General features: G+C 35.7%; 1 protein-coding gene across 3 annotated transcripts in view; it reads left to right on the top strand.

Moving 5' to 3' along the window:
* Positions 1–18,163, top strand: part of ATP8A1 (ATPase phospholipid transporting 8A1) — a 295,356-nt gene that overhangs the window by 82,370 nt on the left and 194,823 nt on the right. For all 3 annotated transcript variants that reach the window (XM_043970049.1, XM_043970048.1, XM_043970047.1), the window contains exons 9-12: positions 882–1,009; positions 5,978–6,089; positions 10,569–10,734; positions 13,816–13,943. In XM_043970049.1, coding sequence (XP_043825984.1) covers positions 882–1,009; positions 5,978–6,089; positions 10,569–10,734; positions 13,816–13,943 — 534 coding nt within the window. The remainder of the gene's footprint in view (positions 1–881; positions 1,010–5,977; positions 6,090–10,568; positions 10,735–13,815; positions 13,944–18,163) is intronic.

Below are 18,163 nucleotides of genomic sequence, written 5' to 3'. Positions count from 1 at the left end.
ATTACATGTCTGGCACATAGGATGATTTAATAAACACCTTGTGGTCAATGAAAATACACTGGCATTGAAATGACAAAAGTCAGTTCCTTTGTGTTAACCACAAGAAGTTAATAGATGAACAAATAGGGAGATGAATATTCCCAAAGATTATATAAAATAATTCACTAAATTCAGAAAGTTATTTTCTTCATTTTCTAACTTTATAGTATTCTTCCTTTCTGAGCCATCACCTCCACTGGCCCCTGCATGTAAAACATCTGGAAATTGTGATAATGCAAGTTTGGAGACGGGAAACACATTTTAAATAGTATTTCAGATCATTAGTTCCCAAGGGTCTAGGTGAGCTGTGAAATTTGTAACTTGGATGTTAGTGATTTAATGACACTAGAACAGCACTAAACACCTTGGTTCAAACTGATAGAAAAAGGGGACAATAAAGAGAGCAGTTAGCCGAAGTTGTTTCTGGGAGTAGAAAGTGCAATGGCAATTTGGGAGCAAAATTCATTCTTAAATCAGTCTGAGAGAACATGCCCACTTCCTGGTAGTACTCAACCCTGGAGAGAGAATTAGAATAAGCTATCATATTTATACCCTAACTTCTCACTATTGTGTCATCCTAGGTACTGCAAGTTTGCATTCTCTCACAAATGCTACCTTATACCCCCCCTCAAAAAATGTCACATTTGAAGGGGATTTGGGCATTCCTCCCAATCAATAGTTTGACTTGGTACAAAAGGACTATGAAGAAAAAGTCTTGACTTCTTGTCCTCTTAAAAGATTGGGATATTTTTTAAAAGATTGGAATAAATCCTGAGGGTTATGTGTGTGTGTCAATTAATATTGCCAAAATATATATAACTTTTCTTTCTTTATTAAAACAGGGTTTGCCAGCAACATCAGAGATTAAGGATATTGATAGTTTAATGAGAATCTCTGGCAGAATTGAATGTGAGAGTCCAAATCGGCATCTTTATGATTTTGTCGGCAATATTAGGCTTGATGGACATGGGTATGTATAATTCAAAACTATTTACTATACAAAATAAACTAGAGTTTTAAAAAACCTAAGGACATTCACGCAAGATTGTGTGAAACTCCACCTAGAAATGGTTATTAATTGGCTAGTTATTAATATTGGCCTGTTAATTTCCTATGAAGCCTGTTGTGACAATACATTGTCGAGGATTTTGTTTTTCTTAATAGCTTTATTATGAAGGTAAACTGAAGAAGAGAGGCTCCCTAATGCTGATTATTTTAACAGTTATATATCCCCAGAGGCATGTCCATTGTCAATAAAGTCAGAACCAGCAGGATGCTTTATGACTGTCATACTCTTGCCAAAGCATAACCCTACCCAACCTTTTCCTCCTGGAAACTTGCAGGGACCTCAGGGATGGCCTTGGTAGATCCTGACTTAGACCTGTGTATGGAAGGGTGGTAGTAATAGTACAGGGCAAAATGATGGAATCTCAGACTAGGTTTTCCTCATATTTAGGAATATCCTGAGAAGGTAGAGTAACTCCCAAGAAAGAGGTTCCAAATGATTCCAAATAGACATCCTGTACTAATAGCATCAGTTCTGAGGTTTGTTAGATATTATTGGTTCTGAATGTGTCATCATAGCTATAGTTCTAAGGCATTAATAAATGAATGAATGAAAAAAGCATTTATTAAGCACTGTGTTAAGCTCTGAGAATACAAATAGAAATATAAGACAAGTCCCTCTTCTTTTTTTTTGTTTTTGTTTTTTGCTGGGCAATGAGGGTTAAGTGACTTGCCCAGGGTCACATAGCTAGTAAGTGTCAAGTGTCTGAGGTCAGATTTGAATTCAGGTCCTCCTGAATCCAGGGCCAGTGCTTTATCTACTGCGCCACCTGGCAGTCCTCAATAAGTCCTTCTTCTTAAGCAACTCACATTGTAGTGGGGAAGAAAACACTCATTGGAAGTTTCAGCTAGAAGTTATGTGGAAAGGCCCAGCACGGTGGATAATATTGCAGCCTCGTTAATGCTGTTTACATGAATTTGACTGTATATGTTTCTGATTTTGAACTTTTTGACAAGGCTAAAAACTTTGGTGGCAAGAGCACTTTACCCCAATCTTGAGTAGCTAGCTATAATTGCTGAGGAGTTTGGGGCTGTGGCACCTGCAGAAGCAATTGCCAGGTTGCATCTCCACAAGGGTGGTTCTTCTGGATGATGACTGTCAGTGACAGCTCTGGGAGCAGGGTCTGGGGAAACTGCTATTCATGTATTCCTTGAGCTTACGTGTCCGTCAGTAGTAGTTGGATGGCAGCTGGTTTTGCTGGTGGTAAGGATTTGGGACCCCTTCTCCACAGGAGTTGTTCCCTTTATAACAGCTATGGGGAAAGTGCAGTATGGAGTTCTTGATGTTTGTCATGCACTTTGGAATACTCAGCAAGAGGCCTTCTATTGAGCCCTTCTTCTACTCACACTTCTACGTGTGAGAAATAGTGGTGGACTTTGAAGAGTTCTTAGTGGTTGGACCATTCCCAAGGTTATGTAATAGCAGATCAGAATATGAACTCTGCACTCTGGATCTCCTTTTCTAAGCCATCATCTCTAGTCTTCATCTTTTTCCAGTGTCATCAATTTCACTCAGAGCTACCTGCCAGCTAGTATTTGAACACATAGGTTTAGCACACAATACTCTAAGGAATATTTGCCAATATTTTCCATTCTTAACTCCTGTTTATAGTTAAACATGAGATGACTTTGATTTGCCATTAATTTAATCTTCATTGAAAGCATAAAATTGATTCTCTGTGGTTTTGAAATAATTTAAAGATAATTTCCAAAATTCCATGCAGTGATTGTTCACTAATATATGGAAGTATTCCTCTACAAGGAATTACAAGTGTGATGTCTACACTTTGCTATTCTACCTGGCTTGGTACCCATATCTTCCTACCAGATCCTCTATGTTTTTGTGCCTCTGAGGCCAAGCCACTCCACTGTGATGCACTGCTGAGCATAAAATGTCTACTCATAAAATGTATTTATTCCACATGGAAAAAATGAACCAAAATTTCTGACCCATAGGTTTCTGTGTCATTTTAACTTTACAAAGTACTTTCATGGGGCAGCTAGGTGGCACAGTGGATAGAGCACTGGCCCTGGAGTCAGGAGTACCTGAGTTCAAATCCGGCCTCAGACACTTAACACTTACTAGCTGTGTGACCCTGGGCAAGTCACTTAACTCCAATTGCCTCTAAAAAAAAAAAAAGAAAGAAAGAAAAAGAAAGTACTTTCACAATTTAAAAAAACCCAACATATTAATATATTTTGTTTTTAGGGGAAGGGAAGAAGAGAACAAGTATTTTAAAGCATTTATTATATACCAGGTACAATACTAAGTGCTTTACAAATGTGATCTCATTTTACGTCATCTTAATTCCCAAGTCCCCTTTCCTTTCCGTTTTTAAATAAGAAATTTTAAAAAGGAAAGGGAAAAATAGTTCAGCAAAATTAACCAACATATCAGTCAAGTCTGACATCATGTGCAGTGTTCCACAGCCGTAGTCCTCCACCTCTGCAAAGAAGGAGGAAGGACATACATTTTCTCTCTCATCTTAGTCATAATTATACCAACTTAGTCATAATTACACAATGTAATTTTTTATTATAAATTTGTAATGTAAGTAGGCCATGTCCCCACTTGATATATGAAGAAACACTGACCCAGAGTAGTTAATTGATTTGTCTAAGAATACTGTAGCTAGTGATAGGACTAGGATTAGACCGCAGATCTCCCAATCTGGGCAATCATCTTTTTAAAATTATATTGTTATAGAAATACTTGTTTTATTTTATGAACTAAGAATAAAATAAACTTTAAAAAATTAAAAAGAAAACATCTAACATTTATATAGTACAAATTATTGTATATATACACACATATGTATCTCTTCATATGTATTATATAGAAAGAAATGTCTTGATCCTCACACTAAACCTACAAATAAAGTACTTACAAGTATTATTATCATCCCCCATCTTTATAGATGAGGAAACTAGCTCAAAAAATTGACTTTACCTACCGTGTGTGTGGAAAGTGTGATTTCAAGTCTGTTCTTCCTTGACTTCAAACCAGTATTGTTCTTACTTTATCACTAGTCTATGCTATCTCATTTGGATAGGGTTATTTTATAAATTGATGGTCATAACTCTCCACAGCCTTATTTTTTCTTTTCTCCAACTTTTAATCACTAATATATTGGCATTGAATTGGTATTGACCAAAAGGGTCACTATTATAATCCTATTTGGGGATTTTAAAAAATGGCAGCAGCATATGCATCTGAGTGTTTTCTCAAGTGTGTAATTCTTTTGTGCTTTAAGTCTAACAACTTCAGAAATCTTCTGGGGGTGGGGGGAGAAACCTATGTTAACCAGGTATAAGACTTTTTTGAGCATCAAATTAGGGAGGAACACAGAGAAAGAAGGGTATGTTCCCTTTCCATGGCTTCTCCAAAAGGTCTCTTCTTGTGAACAAAGAATCTAGTTGGTTCTGTTACTACTTTCTCCTCTTCCAAATTGGTGCAGGATAATTCCCTAATATCTTATTTATTTTTATGATGTTAGGTAGCTTTATTTTGCTGGGAATAATTTCACATGTCAGTACTCTGTCTTTCAAATTAGTTGTGCACATAATTAAGTCAATCAAGAAAGATGACATCACAGGTCCATGCTGGAGGATCTGTTTCTCCATGTGACCAAAATATAAGCTTACAAGAAATGAAGTTCTCGTTGCTTATCCATTTGGTAGAACCTATATAGTCCTCTAAGTCATCTATTACCTTTTAAGTGTCTATCAATCCCTTTGTCTGCTACTGGCTAGTACTTAGTACAGTGCCTGTTACATAATAATTGGTGCTTAATCAATCCTGGTTGATTTTACTTGACTAAGAAGTTCTACCTTCTGAAGAGAATTTTCTTAAAGCTTTTTTGTTCAAAGATAGGTTTTTCCTTCTTCCCCCCTCCCAAGCCCATTATTGTCCTTTTTGGATTTCTGTTTAATTCTTTTTTTGGGTTCATAATATTAAAGAATAGGCATTTGCTTTCTTTCACTAAATTTCCACCCCCACTTTTTTTTGTTACCCTCTCAGAAGAATCTTGTAAATGTTTGAAGTTGTATGTTTCCTAGTTCTACTCTTAGTCCCCCAGAATAAATATGAAAGACACAATTGATCATTCACCTCATGATTGGAAAACTGGTCTGATGGGCAATATATATGGTATTAATATCTTTGGCTTGTCTCTTTAATGGGGCTTGTCCCAACTTAGAACATGCCTGCAAATCACTGCTATAAGTAAATAGAAGCTATATGTATTAGTATATCACTAGTTAATTATTTTATGGTGGCCACAGATGGACAAATTTTATCAATGAGTAGGAATGGAAATAAGGCGGGGGTGGGGGGGAGAGGCAACATTGACCAACATGGGACAACCAATCCATGTTTTATAGATAAATTAAGTTGTTTTTAAATCTAGTATTTCTCAAGGCTAAAAGAGGATTTTGAAATAGTTCTCTTTTCATTTTGGGGAGAAAAAGAAGATGGTATATAAATCCAAATATCTTAAAAGTCAAAGTAGATCAGGCTCATTCAGTAGAAGACATAAATGTGTAAGAGTTCGAAATATTCCATATCAGTTGAGTATCAATTTATATAGTGCGGAGGGGTGAGGGGGACAGTCATTTAATAATGGGAAAAGGCAGGCGGAAGTTTTCCATGTTCTTCCTTAAAAGTTCTCATGTGAGAAAGATAGTAATTCCTAAAATTCTCAGACTAAAGAAAACAAATTTCATTTTGGAAAACAATAATGACATGAGGAACGTAGAAGTCATTAATTGTTTTAAGGGGAAATTCAATGTTTTTGAAAATTAATCAAAATGCTTTTTAAGAGTTTTAGAAGGAATAGACTTTATTGTTGGTATAATATATCCTTCATTACAGAACTGTTCCCCTGGGAGCTGATCAAATTCTTCTACGAGGGGCTCAATTGAGAAATACACAGTGGGTTCATGGAATAGTGGTCTATACTGGACATGATACCAAGCTTATGCAGGTAGGTTTCTTTTGATTTGTGAAAATTTTGGTGCAGGTTTTTTTTTAATCTTATTTTTGTATATAGTTTCTAGCATATTTGTGTATGTTTATCCTTAAGCAGATTATATTTCTGTTATTTTAACTACCAGGATGACCTTACCCCCCCTCCCCCAATCCCGTCATTTTAATATATGAACATCCTAATTATTTTATGGAAATCACTTTCTAAACTAGCTTAAGTGTTGTATAGGCAGGAGAACTTCACAGTTCTGTGACTCTGGGTATATCACAATAACCTTTATGTGCCTTTGGAAACTCCCTAGAACTTAGCTACTAAGTCCCAGGTGAGCTACAGTTTGTACTGGAAAAGAGTTCTTACACTGGACTTACATAATCTGGTGGGAACTTCCACTCTGACAGAAACACAGATGTATTTATTTCTTTAAACAATTCTTTAAAAATATTCACAGTCGTGACTTTTAAAGTATTATGAATGATAAATAGTAGTTTAAAAAGCAGAATGCAGCTCAGGCAATAGTGGTGCAATAATTCTAGGAATTATAGAGGTCAGTGTATATTCTCTGTGCCACCCTGGGCATCTGGTTCTGATACCAAGTCTACACATGTGGAAGCCAATATTAATTTCATTTTAATCAAGGCAGATTTAGCTCTCGGTTTCATAGCTTAAAAGCTCTGCTTAACTTGTTTAACATAAGTCAGATAGCATCATCTCTATGACAATTACAAATATGCAAATGTCCTATGACAAGTTGTATTGAACTATAGGGGATATGTTTAGTAAACTAATGTCCACCTGCCACCAATCACTCAAGTGCTCTCATCAGAGCTTGAGAGTTAATGGACTGTGACCTTGCACAGATTCATCTGCCCACTTCCACTGTTGGTACAGCAGTGTATAAATAATTTTATACATACACACACACACACACACACCATGAGTAGAAGGGCCTGGCAGGTGAACAAATAGTTTTACTATCACTTATGTCCGTTCTATTGATTCTGGAGAACAAGTAGCCCTTAGGAGGAGATGGTGGACTGACAATGATTAGTTTTACTACACTAGAATTAGGTTCTCTTTTGCATTTTATTGTATAGAACTCATCAAGGCAAGAATCAGGCCAGTCATAACATGATATGAGATGAGAAGGCAAGAAGCTTTGATGCAACCAGAGCATGTAGACATCCAGGGTGGGATGAAAGAATCATCATGGACTAAAATTCAGGGGAGGTACCTATATAGAGAAGAGTAGTATCTGTTTGGAAATTTTCAGGGGGAGAAAAAGGCTCCTGCCTAAGTCTTGGCCATTTGACCCAAAATGATCAAGCTAAGGAACAATAAAATTTGGAAGTCCCTGCTTAGGTCATCTGGAAATGGGATATCAGCGCTTAGGAGTTTAAGTTCTAAAGTTACCAAGAGAGTAAGTATGTAGAGAGAAGGTCCAGTAGAAAACCTTGGTGAATTCTCAGAATTAGGGAATGTGATATGAATGATGAGTCAACAAACAAAATAGAGAAAATGGTCAGGCAGTAAGAAAAGTAAGGGATAGTATTGTCATGAATACCCAGAGAAGAGAGTGGTCAACAGGTTGAATGTAGGGGGGGCAACTAGGTGGCACAGTGGATAGAGCACCGGCCCTGGAGTCAGGAGTACCTGAGTTCAAATCCGGACTCTTACTAGCTGTGTGACCCTGGGCAAGTCACTTAACCCCAATTGCCTCACTAAAAAAAATAATAAAATTTTAAAAAAAGAAAGATGAAGACTAAGAAATGACTATCACATTTAGCGATGAAGAGATCATTAGTAATTGGAGAGAGCCATTTCATTTGAGTAATGAGGATAAAAGTCAGATTGTAAAGGATGAAAGAATGAGTGAGAAGAAAGGAAGTGAAGATAGCAAATCTTGACAGCTTTTTCTAGGAATTTGGCTGATAAAGGGAGGAGAGATGTAGAGCAATGGTAGGAGAGGGTATTGTTTACATTTATTGTCTATACATGATCTAGTAGGGGGGTTTTTAAGGATGACAGAAAACTTGGGCATGTTTGAAGGAAGTTGGAAAGGAACCAGAAGAGGTTGAGGATTTGAGAGAGAGGATGATTGAATAGACTGAGTCTGCTAGAGAAGGAAGGTGAGTAAAGAATGAAGCACACATGTAGAGATGTTGGCTATGGTAGGAAGAGCTAGTTCTTTGTCAGAGACTGGGGAAAGGAGGAAAGTTAGGAAATGATATTAAATTAAGAGCACTGAAAAGAGAAAGGGAGAAAAATCCAAAATTGACCATATATATAATCTTTCCTCTCCAAATAAATCCTCCCCTCTTCCAGGCTTCTTTATTTCTCTCAAAGCCACTTCAATGCTTTCAGTCTTCCAGGTTCATGACTTCAGCATTGTCCTGAAGTCCTCATCCCCTGTCCGGGCAGTTGCCAAATGTTACCATTTCTAGGTCTGCATCAGCTCTCACATCCACCCACTTCTTCCTACTCACACAGCTACCCACCATAGTTCAGGTTTTTATAATGTTTCACCTGATTATTGCAAATGACTTCGGACTGATCTCCATATCTCAAGTCTATCACTGTTCCAATCCATCCTGTATAATGCTGCCAAAGTAATTTTCCCCATGTGCAGATTTGCCCACATGACTCTCCTACTCAGCCAACTCCAAAGGTTCTCACTGCCTCTGGGATAAAATATAAACACTCTCTCTCTCTCTCTCTCTCTCTCTCTCTCTCTCTCTCTCTCTCTCTCTCTCACACACACACACACACACACACACACACAGCCTCTCTTACATTCTGATCCCAAACAATCTTTCCAGCGCTATGAGACATTACTTCCCTTCTATATACTACATTTCAGTTAAACTGGCCTTTCTATTCTTCATACATGATACTCTTCCTCCTTTCTCCACACCTTTGTACTGTCCATACCCTTTGTGTTGAATGCACTTTCTCCCTACCATCACCTTACTGAATTCCCCTCTTCTTTCAAGAGGCAGCTCAGGGACCATCTTCTCCATGGAGCCTTTCTTGATTCCTTTGATTTCTAGTGCCCTCCCTCTCAAACTACCTTCTAGTTAACTACTTTGCATTTATTTGTATTTATTGTCTTTATCTTCTGTTTATACTCATATGTATGTTTTGCCCATTTGAATGTAAGTTCTTTTCAATTAAGAATTGTTTCATTCTTTGCATTGGTATCCCCAGCCCCTAGAACAGTGCCTGGCACATAGTTGGTGCTTCATAAATGCTTGTTAGTGGATTGATTGATTGATTGATTAGGAGTATGGACTCCTCTATGTTCTAGTGATAACTGGGGAAGATTTTGGAAACCTGCAAAGGGTAGCTCTAGCCAGCCAACTCCACATCTGTTGAACTAGAAGTAAAATAATATTAAGAGCCAAAGAAATACTTAATGGTGGGCAGAAGCTAAGGTGAATGACAGATATCATGTAGATCAGTGGTGTCAAGCTCAAAGAGAAAGAGGACCCTCTAATCTATGAACAACAATCCCTATGAGCAACATATTGACTTAGTTTTAAAATATAAAATTATCCATGTTTTATTGTATTTTTATTTATTTTGTTAAATATTCCCCAATTGCAATTTAATCTGGTTTAGACCATGCTGAGAGTGTTTGGGGTTACCTTAGGGTATTTGATTCCTCTGATGTGGATGGTGAAGGAGCAAGTGTCACTTGTAAATACCTGTTGTAACTAAACTTTTCATTCGTTAATAGAAAGCTACTCCCCTATTCCCTTTCCCGTCTATATTCCATTGTAAAGCTTCAGAGAAAATCCTTTTAATTGACTAAAAGATTGATGAGCTTTTTCTAGGGGCAGCTAGGTGGTGCAGTGGATAGAGCACCAGCCCTGGATTCAGGAGTACCTGAGTTCAAATCTGGCCTCAGACACTTGACACTTACTAGCTGTGTGACCCTGGGCAATTCACTTAACCCCCACTGCCACGACCCCCCCCCCCTCAAAAAAAAAAAAAGATTGATGAGCTTTTTCTTAGGGAGCAGGAAAAGGGAAACTAAGGATTTGGGCAGGGCTGGTAAGCAAAAAGAAATGAAGGTGACAGCTTGAAGCCTGAAGAAATAACAAAGTAGCCAAAACCCAGCCTGACTCATGGAATACTATTGGAGTTGCAGGGATACCTTTGGTGTATGATAGGCACATATAAATTCAAAGGGAAGTATTTTATATAAATTATACTTGGAGATATTTGGTTTATTTGTAAAAGATTTTTGTTTATTTCACTTTTAGAGAAGTTGAATAACTGTAATGTTGAATTTGATTTTTGTAAGATAAGCTATATCTTCTGTATAAATATTTTCCCTCATTTTCTAATGAATAGTTTAAATCTCAAAGCACAGGAAAACATGACTTACACAGTTTGTAAACTATTATACACACACACACACACACACGTATTTTGAGCATTCATTTTGGTTGTTTGTATTTTTTTCCCCTGCAGAATTCAACAAGCCCACCCCTGAAGCTCTCCAACGTGGAACGGATTACAAACATTCAAATTCTAATTTTATTTTGTATCTTGATTGCCATGTCTCTAATCTGTTCCATTGGCTCAGCTATTTGGAATCGAAGGCATTCTGGAAGGGACTGGTATCTCAATCTCAATTGTAAGTCTTAAAATAATGATGTCCAAAGGTGTTTCCTATGTGATAAGGATAATTTTGGTACTCGTGTTTAAACAGTTCCAAACAACCGTCTTTGAAGACGCTGAAAAGAGCTGTTTGTTGCTATTATATGAATCCTTTTAGAACGGAGTCTCAGCTTATAAGAATACTAATCCTTTTGTATCTAAATGGAGTTCAGTAGGCCATGAGCCATGTTATATCAGACACCTTCTCAGATACAAATAATCATGTACTCGTTGCATTGCGTTGCATTTTTTCCCCTTAAATTTTCTTGAGAAATTTTTCAAAAAAAAAAAAAAGAAATTTCTCAATGAATGACTGTGGATAAAACATCAAATCACTGTGGACTCTTGCAGATGTACCCAGAAGGCATTGGCTATCAGTCTCTGGGGCAATAGTGATCTGGCCTTGGGATAGTAAGACTTAAACCTCAAGTCCTACCTTAGGAACATACTGACTTTGGGACCATGGGCATATCCTTTAACTTCTCAGTGCCCCAGACAGTTTTTTAAGACTCTAAGTTCCTCCTGAGAAGAAGAGCAAATGTCCATGTGGAGACAACTCTCTGCGCTGAGAAGAAATCAGGTCTAGACTACAAAATACCTTTGAGGCATTTGGAAAATGTTCCCACTGTTCCTGGAAAAGGAGTCTGATATAAAAGGCAAAGAGAAGCTGATTTTTACTTTTGCTGTAATCATAAGATTACTGAAAATAAAGTTTATAATCAGTTTATTTTTATAATCTTCATTTTTAAATGAAAGTTTTATAAGAATACAAGATGGTTCAATAAATATACACAGGGATATGCAGCAAATGAAAATTTCTTTTAAAAATATTTTTTTAAAATAGGAAATTGCCCAGTTTCATTGACTAATGAAATACAGGAAACTGCCCAGTAACATTTGGTAATGAAAACAGAGTTGAAGTAAGTTTGTATTTTGTGGCAATTGCAATAATCATTTTGGAGCTTTAAAGTATTTTACAAGATTTAAAATATGTTAAAAGTGAAAGTACTCTGACTTTCAACTCATGAAAACAAATGAGTTCTGTACAATTAATTGTTTTCCTGCTGGGAAGTGTCATTAAAATAGTTTCCTTTAAGAACATTTATATTGTTTACTATTATGGACTTAATGAAACACTAATGGGCATTTCTAGTAAACTATTTGTAATTCCTTTTGGTATGTATTTATCTTGTAGAAAAAGACTAATTTTCTTTCTCTGCTTTGTAGCATTTATTCAGGGATGGATGCATATCTTCTAAAACTGGTCTTAAAGTAATTGATTTATTATCCCTGTGTCATCTGTTATTCCTATAACCTATAACATATCCCTGATGCTATGATTATTTTGTATTTATATTGTGTATAATTGATTGGGGGAAGCAATAAGTAGTATGTACAAGAGTAACTGTGAAACAAGGGAAAGACTGGAATCAGAGATATCAGCAAATTCTTATAAGAAGGCTTGAGGAGAGAGAATTTTCCTCGGGGCCTTTAGGGAAGGCTTTCTAGAAGAAGTAGCATCTAAATTGAATCTTGAAGGAAGTCAAGGACTTCTGCAGAAGAAGATGAGGAGGTAAGTTCAGTCTAGGAATAATGTATTACATGAACAGAATTGAAAGCTAGGACAAGGTGAGATCAGGAGATAAAGTCCATGGTAACTGGAATACAAAAGGGTGGAATAGGATTAAATAAAGTTGAAACCAGATTGTGGGATGGTCTTGAATGCCAGTTATGAACCTGGGATACTGAGAGGATGACCGTGCCATTAACAGAAATAAAAACTTTAGGGGTAGAGATGGTTTAGGGAGGAAGATACTGGGTTCCAGTTTAGATATGTTGAGTTTGAAGTGATGCTGCAATATTTACTTGAACATATCCAAGAAATAGTAGGAAATATGCAAAGTTCTGGGAAGAGTTTGGGAGTAGAGGGTGGTATGCAAATGTGTATTTGGCAATCACCTACATGGAAGGGATAATTGAGGCCTTAAGGTCATTGGAGTGGAAGAGCTTACAGGTTCATGACATCTTTTTTTTTTTTTTAAGTGAGGCAATTGGGGTTAAGTGACTTGCCCAAGGTCACACAGCTAGTAAGTGTCAAATGTCTGAGGTCAGATTTAAACTCAGGTCCTCCTGACTCCAGGGCTGGTACTCTATCCACTGCACTACCTAGCTGCCCTGAGGTTCATGACATCTTGAGGTAGAAAGGACCTCAGAAATGACCATATTTTTACAGACAAGGAAACTGAGGCTTTTGGAAATGAAAAGGACCTTGACTAAGGTTACACAGTACATCAGAGAAGGGATTTGAATTCAGCTCCTCTGACTCCAGAGTCAGTGTTCACCAAGGGAAAGAAGAGAAAGTTGGACAAAAACAGAACCTAGTACATACCCATGAGAAGTATCCAGGTTTGAGGGGAGAAAGGAGGATCAGGATGTAGCAAGGGAAATAAAGGAGAAGAGGTCAGGAAGGCAGGGAAATCACACATAAAGTCACACATATTCAGTAAAAAGATGTATGTGTGTGTGGGGGGGTAGTAAATGGATTGTTTTTCATTTTGATTGTTGATGAAGCAGAGCATTATTTAAATCTAAGGGAAATCTATCTATCTATCTATCTATCTATCTATCTATCTATCTATCTATCTATCTATCTATCTATCTATCTAATCTATCTAATCTATCTCTATCTATAGAAAATTTTAAAAGAAGCTCCTGATAATACTTTGTGTAAGATAGTCCTCACCTATGTAACATTTGCACATTCAAAACCACTGCTTTTCTCTTTGTCCAGAGACTTCCTGATGAGTAATGAAGTTTAAAACCCTTGATAGTTTTTTACATAACATTGGATTCTTAAGACTGCCAACAGTGTGAGCTTTGATACTGAAGCACAACACATATATTTGAGAAAAAAGAATTGGTGTCAGCCCTATATGTGTTAAAATGATTTCTTTATCTCATATATTTTATTCCTACAATTTTTTTCCTATTGAAGTTCTATGTTATTTTACTTTTTTAAAGTGTCACCAAAAATAACTTTTTTCCCCCTTTTTAACAGATGGTGGAGCTAACAATTTTGGACTGAATTTCTTGACTTTTATCATCCTCTTCAACAACCTCATTCCAATCAGCTTGTTGGTTACATTAGAAGTTGTTAAATTTACCCAGGCTTACTTCATAAATTGGGTAAATAGGATTAATTATTGTGGTTTATGCCAATTTTGTACATTGTGTTATTTATCAAAAGACCTTTGTTGCTTGCATTTTTCTTACATTGGGGATTTTTCATTACAAAATATACATTCAATTTTGGGAGGGGCTTAAGGTAGATTTTGAAAAAATACATTGTACTTGTGAAAGGAAACAATTCCATGATTAAATAATTAGAAATTCTTTGAACCTATTATAACATTAAAAATATTTGTTGTGTACTTAACATTTATTCAGAGCCAAAAGTGTAATGTATTAAGAATTCAAGAATGTAGAATCATAGTTACACATTTAAATTACTTTTATTTAAGATTTATTTTTATTATTTGCTCTCTTCACTTTTCTACTAAGATGTGTAATTTTCTTCCGTTTTAAAATTTGAACTTTCAAAAAATGTATTAAAATCTGGATTAAAGTATAATATGCTAAAAATTGATTCTAGTACAAAAAGACAGTGTCTGTGAAACTGAAACTCAAATTCTAGATATATCTCCGCCAATAACTATCTCTATAAGCATGGACAGATCATTAAACTTTATTTCCCTGGACCTGTTTTCTCATCTGTAGATGAGGGGATTGGAATGACCTCTAAGTTCCTTTCCAATATAAGATTCCAATGATGATGAGGTTTGAGTTCAATTTTGGTTAATTGGCTTAGTACAGACCCATGACTGCAGACTGTGGGTCTAACTCTCATCTACCATCTTACAAAGGCATTCTTCTGCCTGTGAGATGATTGCTAGAGAAAATATTTTTAAGATATAGCATTTGACTCATTCATTGGCCTATAGAATAGGGATAGGGAGTAGACCTGTTACTTCACTGGTATAGAAAACTAACTGGTGAGGAAACTCTCCCTACCAATTCAAGTTACCTTCTCTACAATTTTTAGGCTTAGAAAGTCGTCTAGAGCACTAAGAGCTTAAGTGACTTTCCCACGGCCCCCTAATTCCTATGTGTCAGGGACTTGAACCAAGGTCTTCCTTCCTCCACAGCCACTCTTTCTCCACTACACCAAGCTATATTTCTATGTTCATGGCATGTATAGGGTATTTGGTAAATGATTGCTGATTGTGTGATTGATAAATGAAAAATATGACCCCTATTGCTTGGGGGGGACCCCTCAAAACTCCCTTCAGTAATATCTCCTTTATGTTAAAAGAACATCCTTTTTATCATCACAAGTTTGGACAAATAACATTATTGTTCCCCCTTTTAACATTAATTTACTAAGGAGTGCTTTACTAGAAAGAACATGAGAGCAATTATTCATGAATCAATTTAACTTGCCCAATTTGATATTTTACCTCACACCTTTTATATTTGGGCATACATATACCAGAGTAGTTCATTCTTCCATGGTGAGGTGAATTTCAGCAGTTCAAATAAATTCTTTCATTTGGTGTTCTATATAGTCTAAAATTTTTTTAAGATAGGTATTGAAATAAAATGATGGACATTCATTGCCAGAAGGTTTAATGTCAATAAAATACATTATTCCAATACAGTTTTATTTTTCTAAGACTTAAGACTAATGACTATAGATGTGTTAAATCCATTCTCTGATTTTTCCCCAAGACTCCTGAGTCTTATTGTTACCTGGTGGTGTCTCTTTCATTTTCATGTTTCTTCTCTCTGTGGCTTTTTAATTAACATTTGCCCCAAGGGAGATTTAAAATTGACAATACTTCTCACCCTTCAAGGCTAAAGTCTTCAGTGTTAGGTACCATAATTGAATCTGCTAAAGGTAAATTATGCCTTTCTTCTTGATAAACCAAATCCATTTTTAGATGCTTACCATATGGCAATCATATTTTCATTACTAAAAATCTGGATATACGGTCATACTATTTTTTTCTGACCTCACGTTTGCTAAATGAGAGTATTACTTGTTTTTTTTTAAATTACTGATGATACCATGCTGATAAAACCACAAATATTTCATATATTCATGGAATTCTACTACTGTTGCTAATAACTGACATTTATACAGTCCCTTAAGGTTTAAGTCTCCTAGTAGTCCAGCTTGCCTAGAGTATAGAGTACTTGAAGGCAAGAAACATGAGAAAAGATTAGGAAGATAGATTTGAAGACACATTGCAAAGGGCCTTAAATTCCAATAATGACAACAACAACAATAATATAGCACCCACTAAGTTCCAGGAATCCTGCTGAGCACTTTATAAATATTATCTCAATTATTCTTCACTACAGCCCTTAGAGGTAGCTGTTATTATTGTCTCAATTTTACAGAGTAGGAAACTGAAGCAAATAGAGGTTAAGTAATTTGTCCAAAGTGACATAGCTAGTAAATGTCTAATGCTGGATTTGAAGTTAGGTCTTCCTGACTCCAGGCCCCAAATTCTATTCACTGTGCCATCTAGCTGCCCCTAGGAAGCCACTGAAAAAAATTTTTTTTTTAACCTAAGGAGTGACATGGCCAGGCCTATGTCATGGAAATATCAATTTAGTAGCTGTGAAGATGTATTATAGAGAAGAAAGACTGGAAGTAATTAATAAGCTAATTACAGTAATTCGTGTAATGGTAAAGTAGGAATGAATATGAAATATAGGGAAGTAAAATCTATAGATTTTGCCTTAGGATTGATTGAAAGTGCTGTTAGAGAGGGAAGAGTTAAGGATTATTCTGATGTTACAAATATAAATGAATGAAAAGACTATAGTGGTCTAAACAGAATTAGGAAAATATAGAGGAAAAGTCATTTTGTGGGCAGAGATAATTCTGCTTTTGAACATAACTCACATTTGTAAATGTATTTATATTCAAAGTGGACTTAAGTTATACCACTTATAGGAACAATAATGTGAAGACTTGGAAAAATATAGAATTTTTTCATAAAGCAAATAATCTTTTTTTTTTGTAACACTTGGCTTCATATACCTGGCTACTTGAAGTGGGCTGTCTAAACTTAGACAAATTAAGAAGTCATATTTTATATGTATTTTTCTTTTTTTTAAATTTGATACTAGAAAATCAATATATTGTAAACTATTTGTTATAGACTACTTTAGCTGTTCAAAAAAAGGTGAGCCTTAAAATCAAAACAAGTACACTAACTTTGAGAGACTATAAAAGTAAATATATAGAATTTATTTATTTTGTCAAACTATACCTGTAAAATTTTATTAACTCACAATTAATGGCTACAATACTGTCTGAATTAATGTGACTTCTAATTTATAGAATATTTTAAAAGATTTATATTGAGTGTTTGTATATACTCGAGATAGCCACGTGAGCTATAATAGTGAAACAGTTGTTACTATTTACTAATAGTTTATTTTTTTACTAATATTTACTAATAGTCACTTTTTATTTACTAATAGTCACTTTTGAGCTATTTACTAATAGGAGGACCTGAGTTCAAATCCAGCTTCAGACGCTTGACCCTTATTAGCTCTGTGACCCTGGAAAAGTCATTTAACCCTAATTGCCTCACCTAAAAATAAATGTAGCTCAAACTATGCTAAGTGACCCATGATTCATTAGAAAGAGGATTACATGAAGTATCAAAAGACTTAAACTCTACTCCTAACTTTGTCAGTAATTTGTTGTACCACCTGAGTTGAAATTGCTTAATCTTAAAATATAGAAGAATAAATTGTACTGGAGTAAGCTTGACCAAATCACTTAACCTTCTTCTATCAAATGAATGTTGTAGATAAAATGATCTTTGACTTTGCAGTCCCTAAAACTCTGATTCTGATGTATTATTACCAAGTAGAAAATCCCCAGATGAGCAACTTCTCCCCGTGTTTTCTCTTTTATTTCAGAATCATAAATATATTAAGACCAAGTTATTTTTAAAACTATGATAAAGGTAGTGATATTACCATTGAACAGAAAAATTGGATGAAATCAAGCTTGTCTTCTATATGTGGGCAGTTAAGTGTATTGCTATAATTTAAGCAACCCCTTGGATTGGTAATATTTTAATCAGATATTATTAAAGATTAATAAATTGGTCCACCTGACTGACATAGTGGATAGAGAACTTCAAAGCCCGAGAGGGCCCACAGTCAAATTCTTCCTCTGATATTATTGCTGTTGGACCTCGTGCTGTAGGCCACTCTAAACTCTAAAGAAGTTGTCGATCTACATTTGTAGAGAGGGTTTCTACACCTTGTTGTTCAGCCATTTCAGCCATGCTCAACTCTACGTGCCCTTATTTGGA

Source organism: Dromiciops gliroides, chromosome 6, assembly GCF_019393635.1.
Source record: "Dromiciops gliroides isolate mDroGli1 chromosome 6, mDroGli1.pri, whole genome shotgun sequence".
Classification (NCBI taxonomy): Eukaryota; Metazoa; Chordata; class Mammalia; order Microbiotheria; family Microbiotheriidae; genus Dromiciops; species Dromiciops gliroides.
Note: the sequence above shows the minus strand (reverse complement) of the source record. Positions and strands in the feature narration are given on the sequence as shown.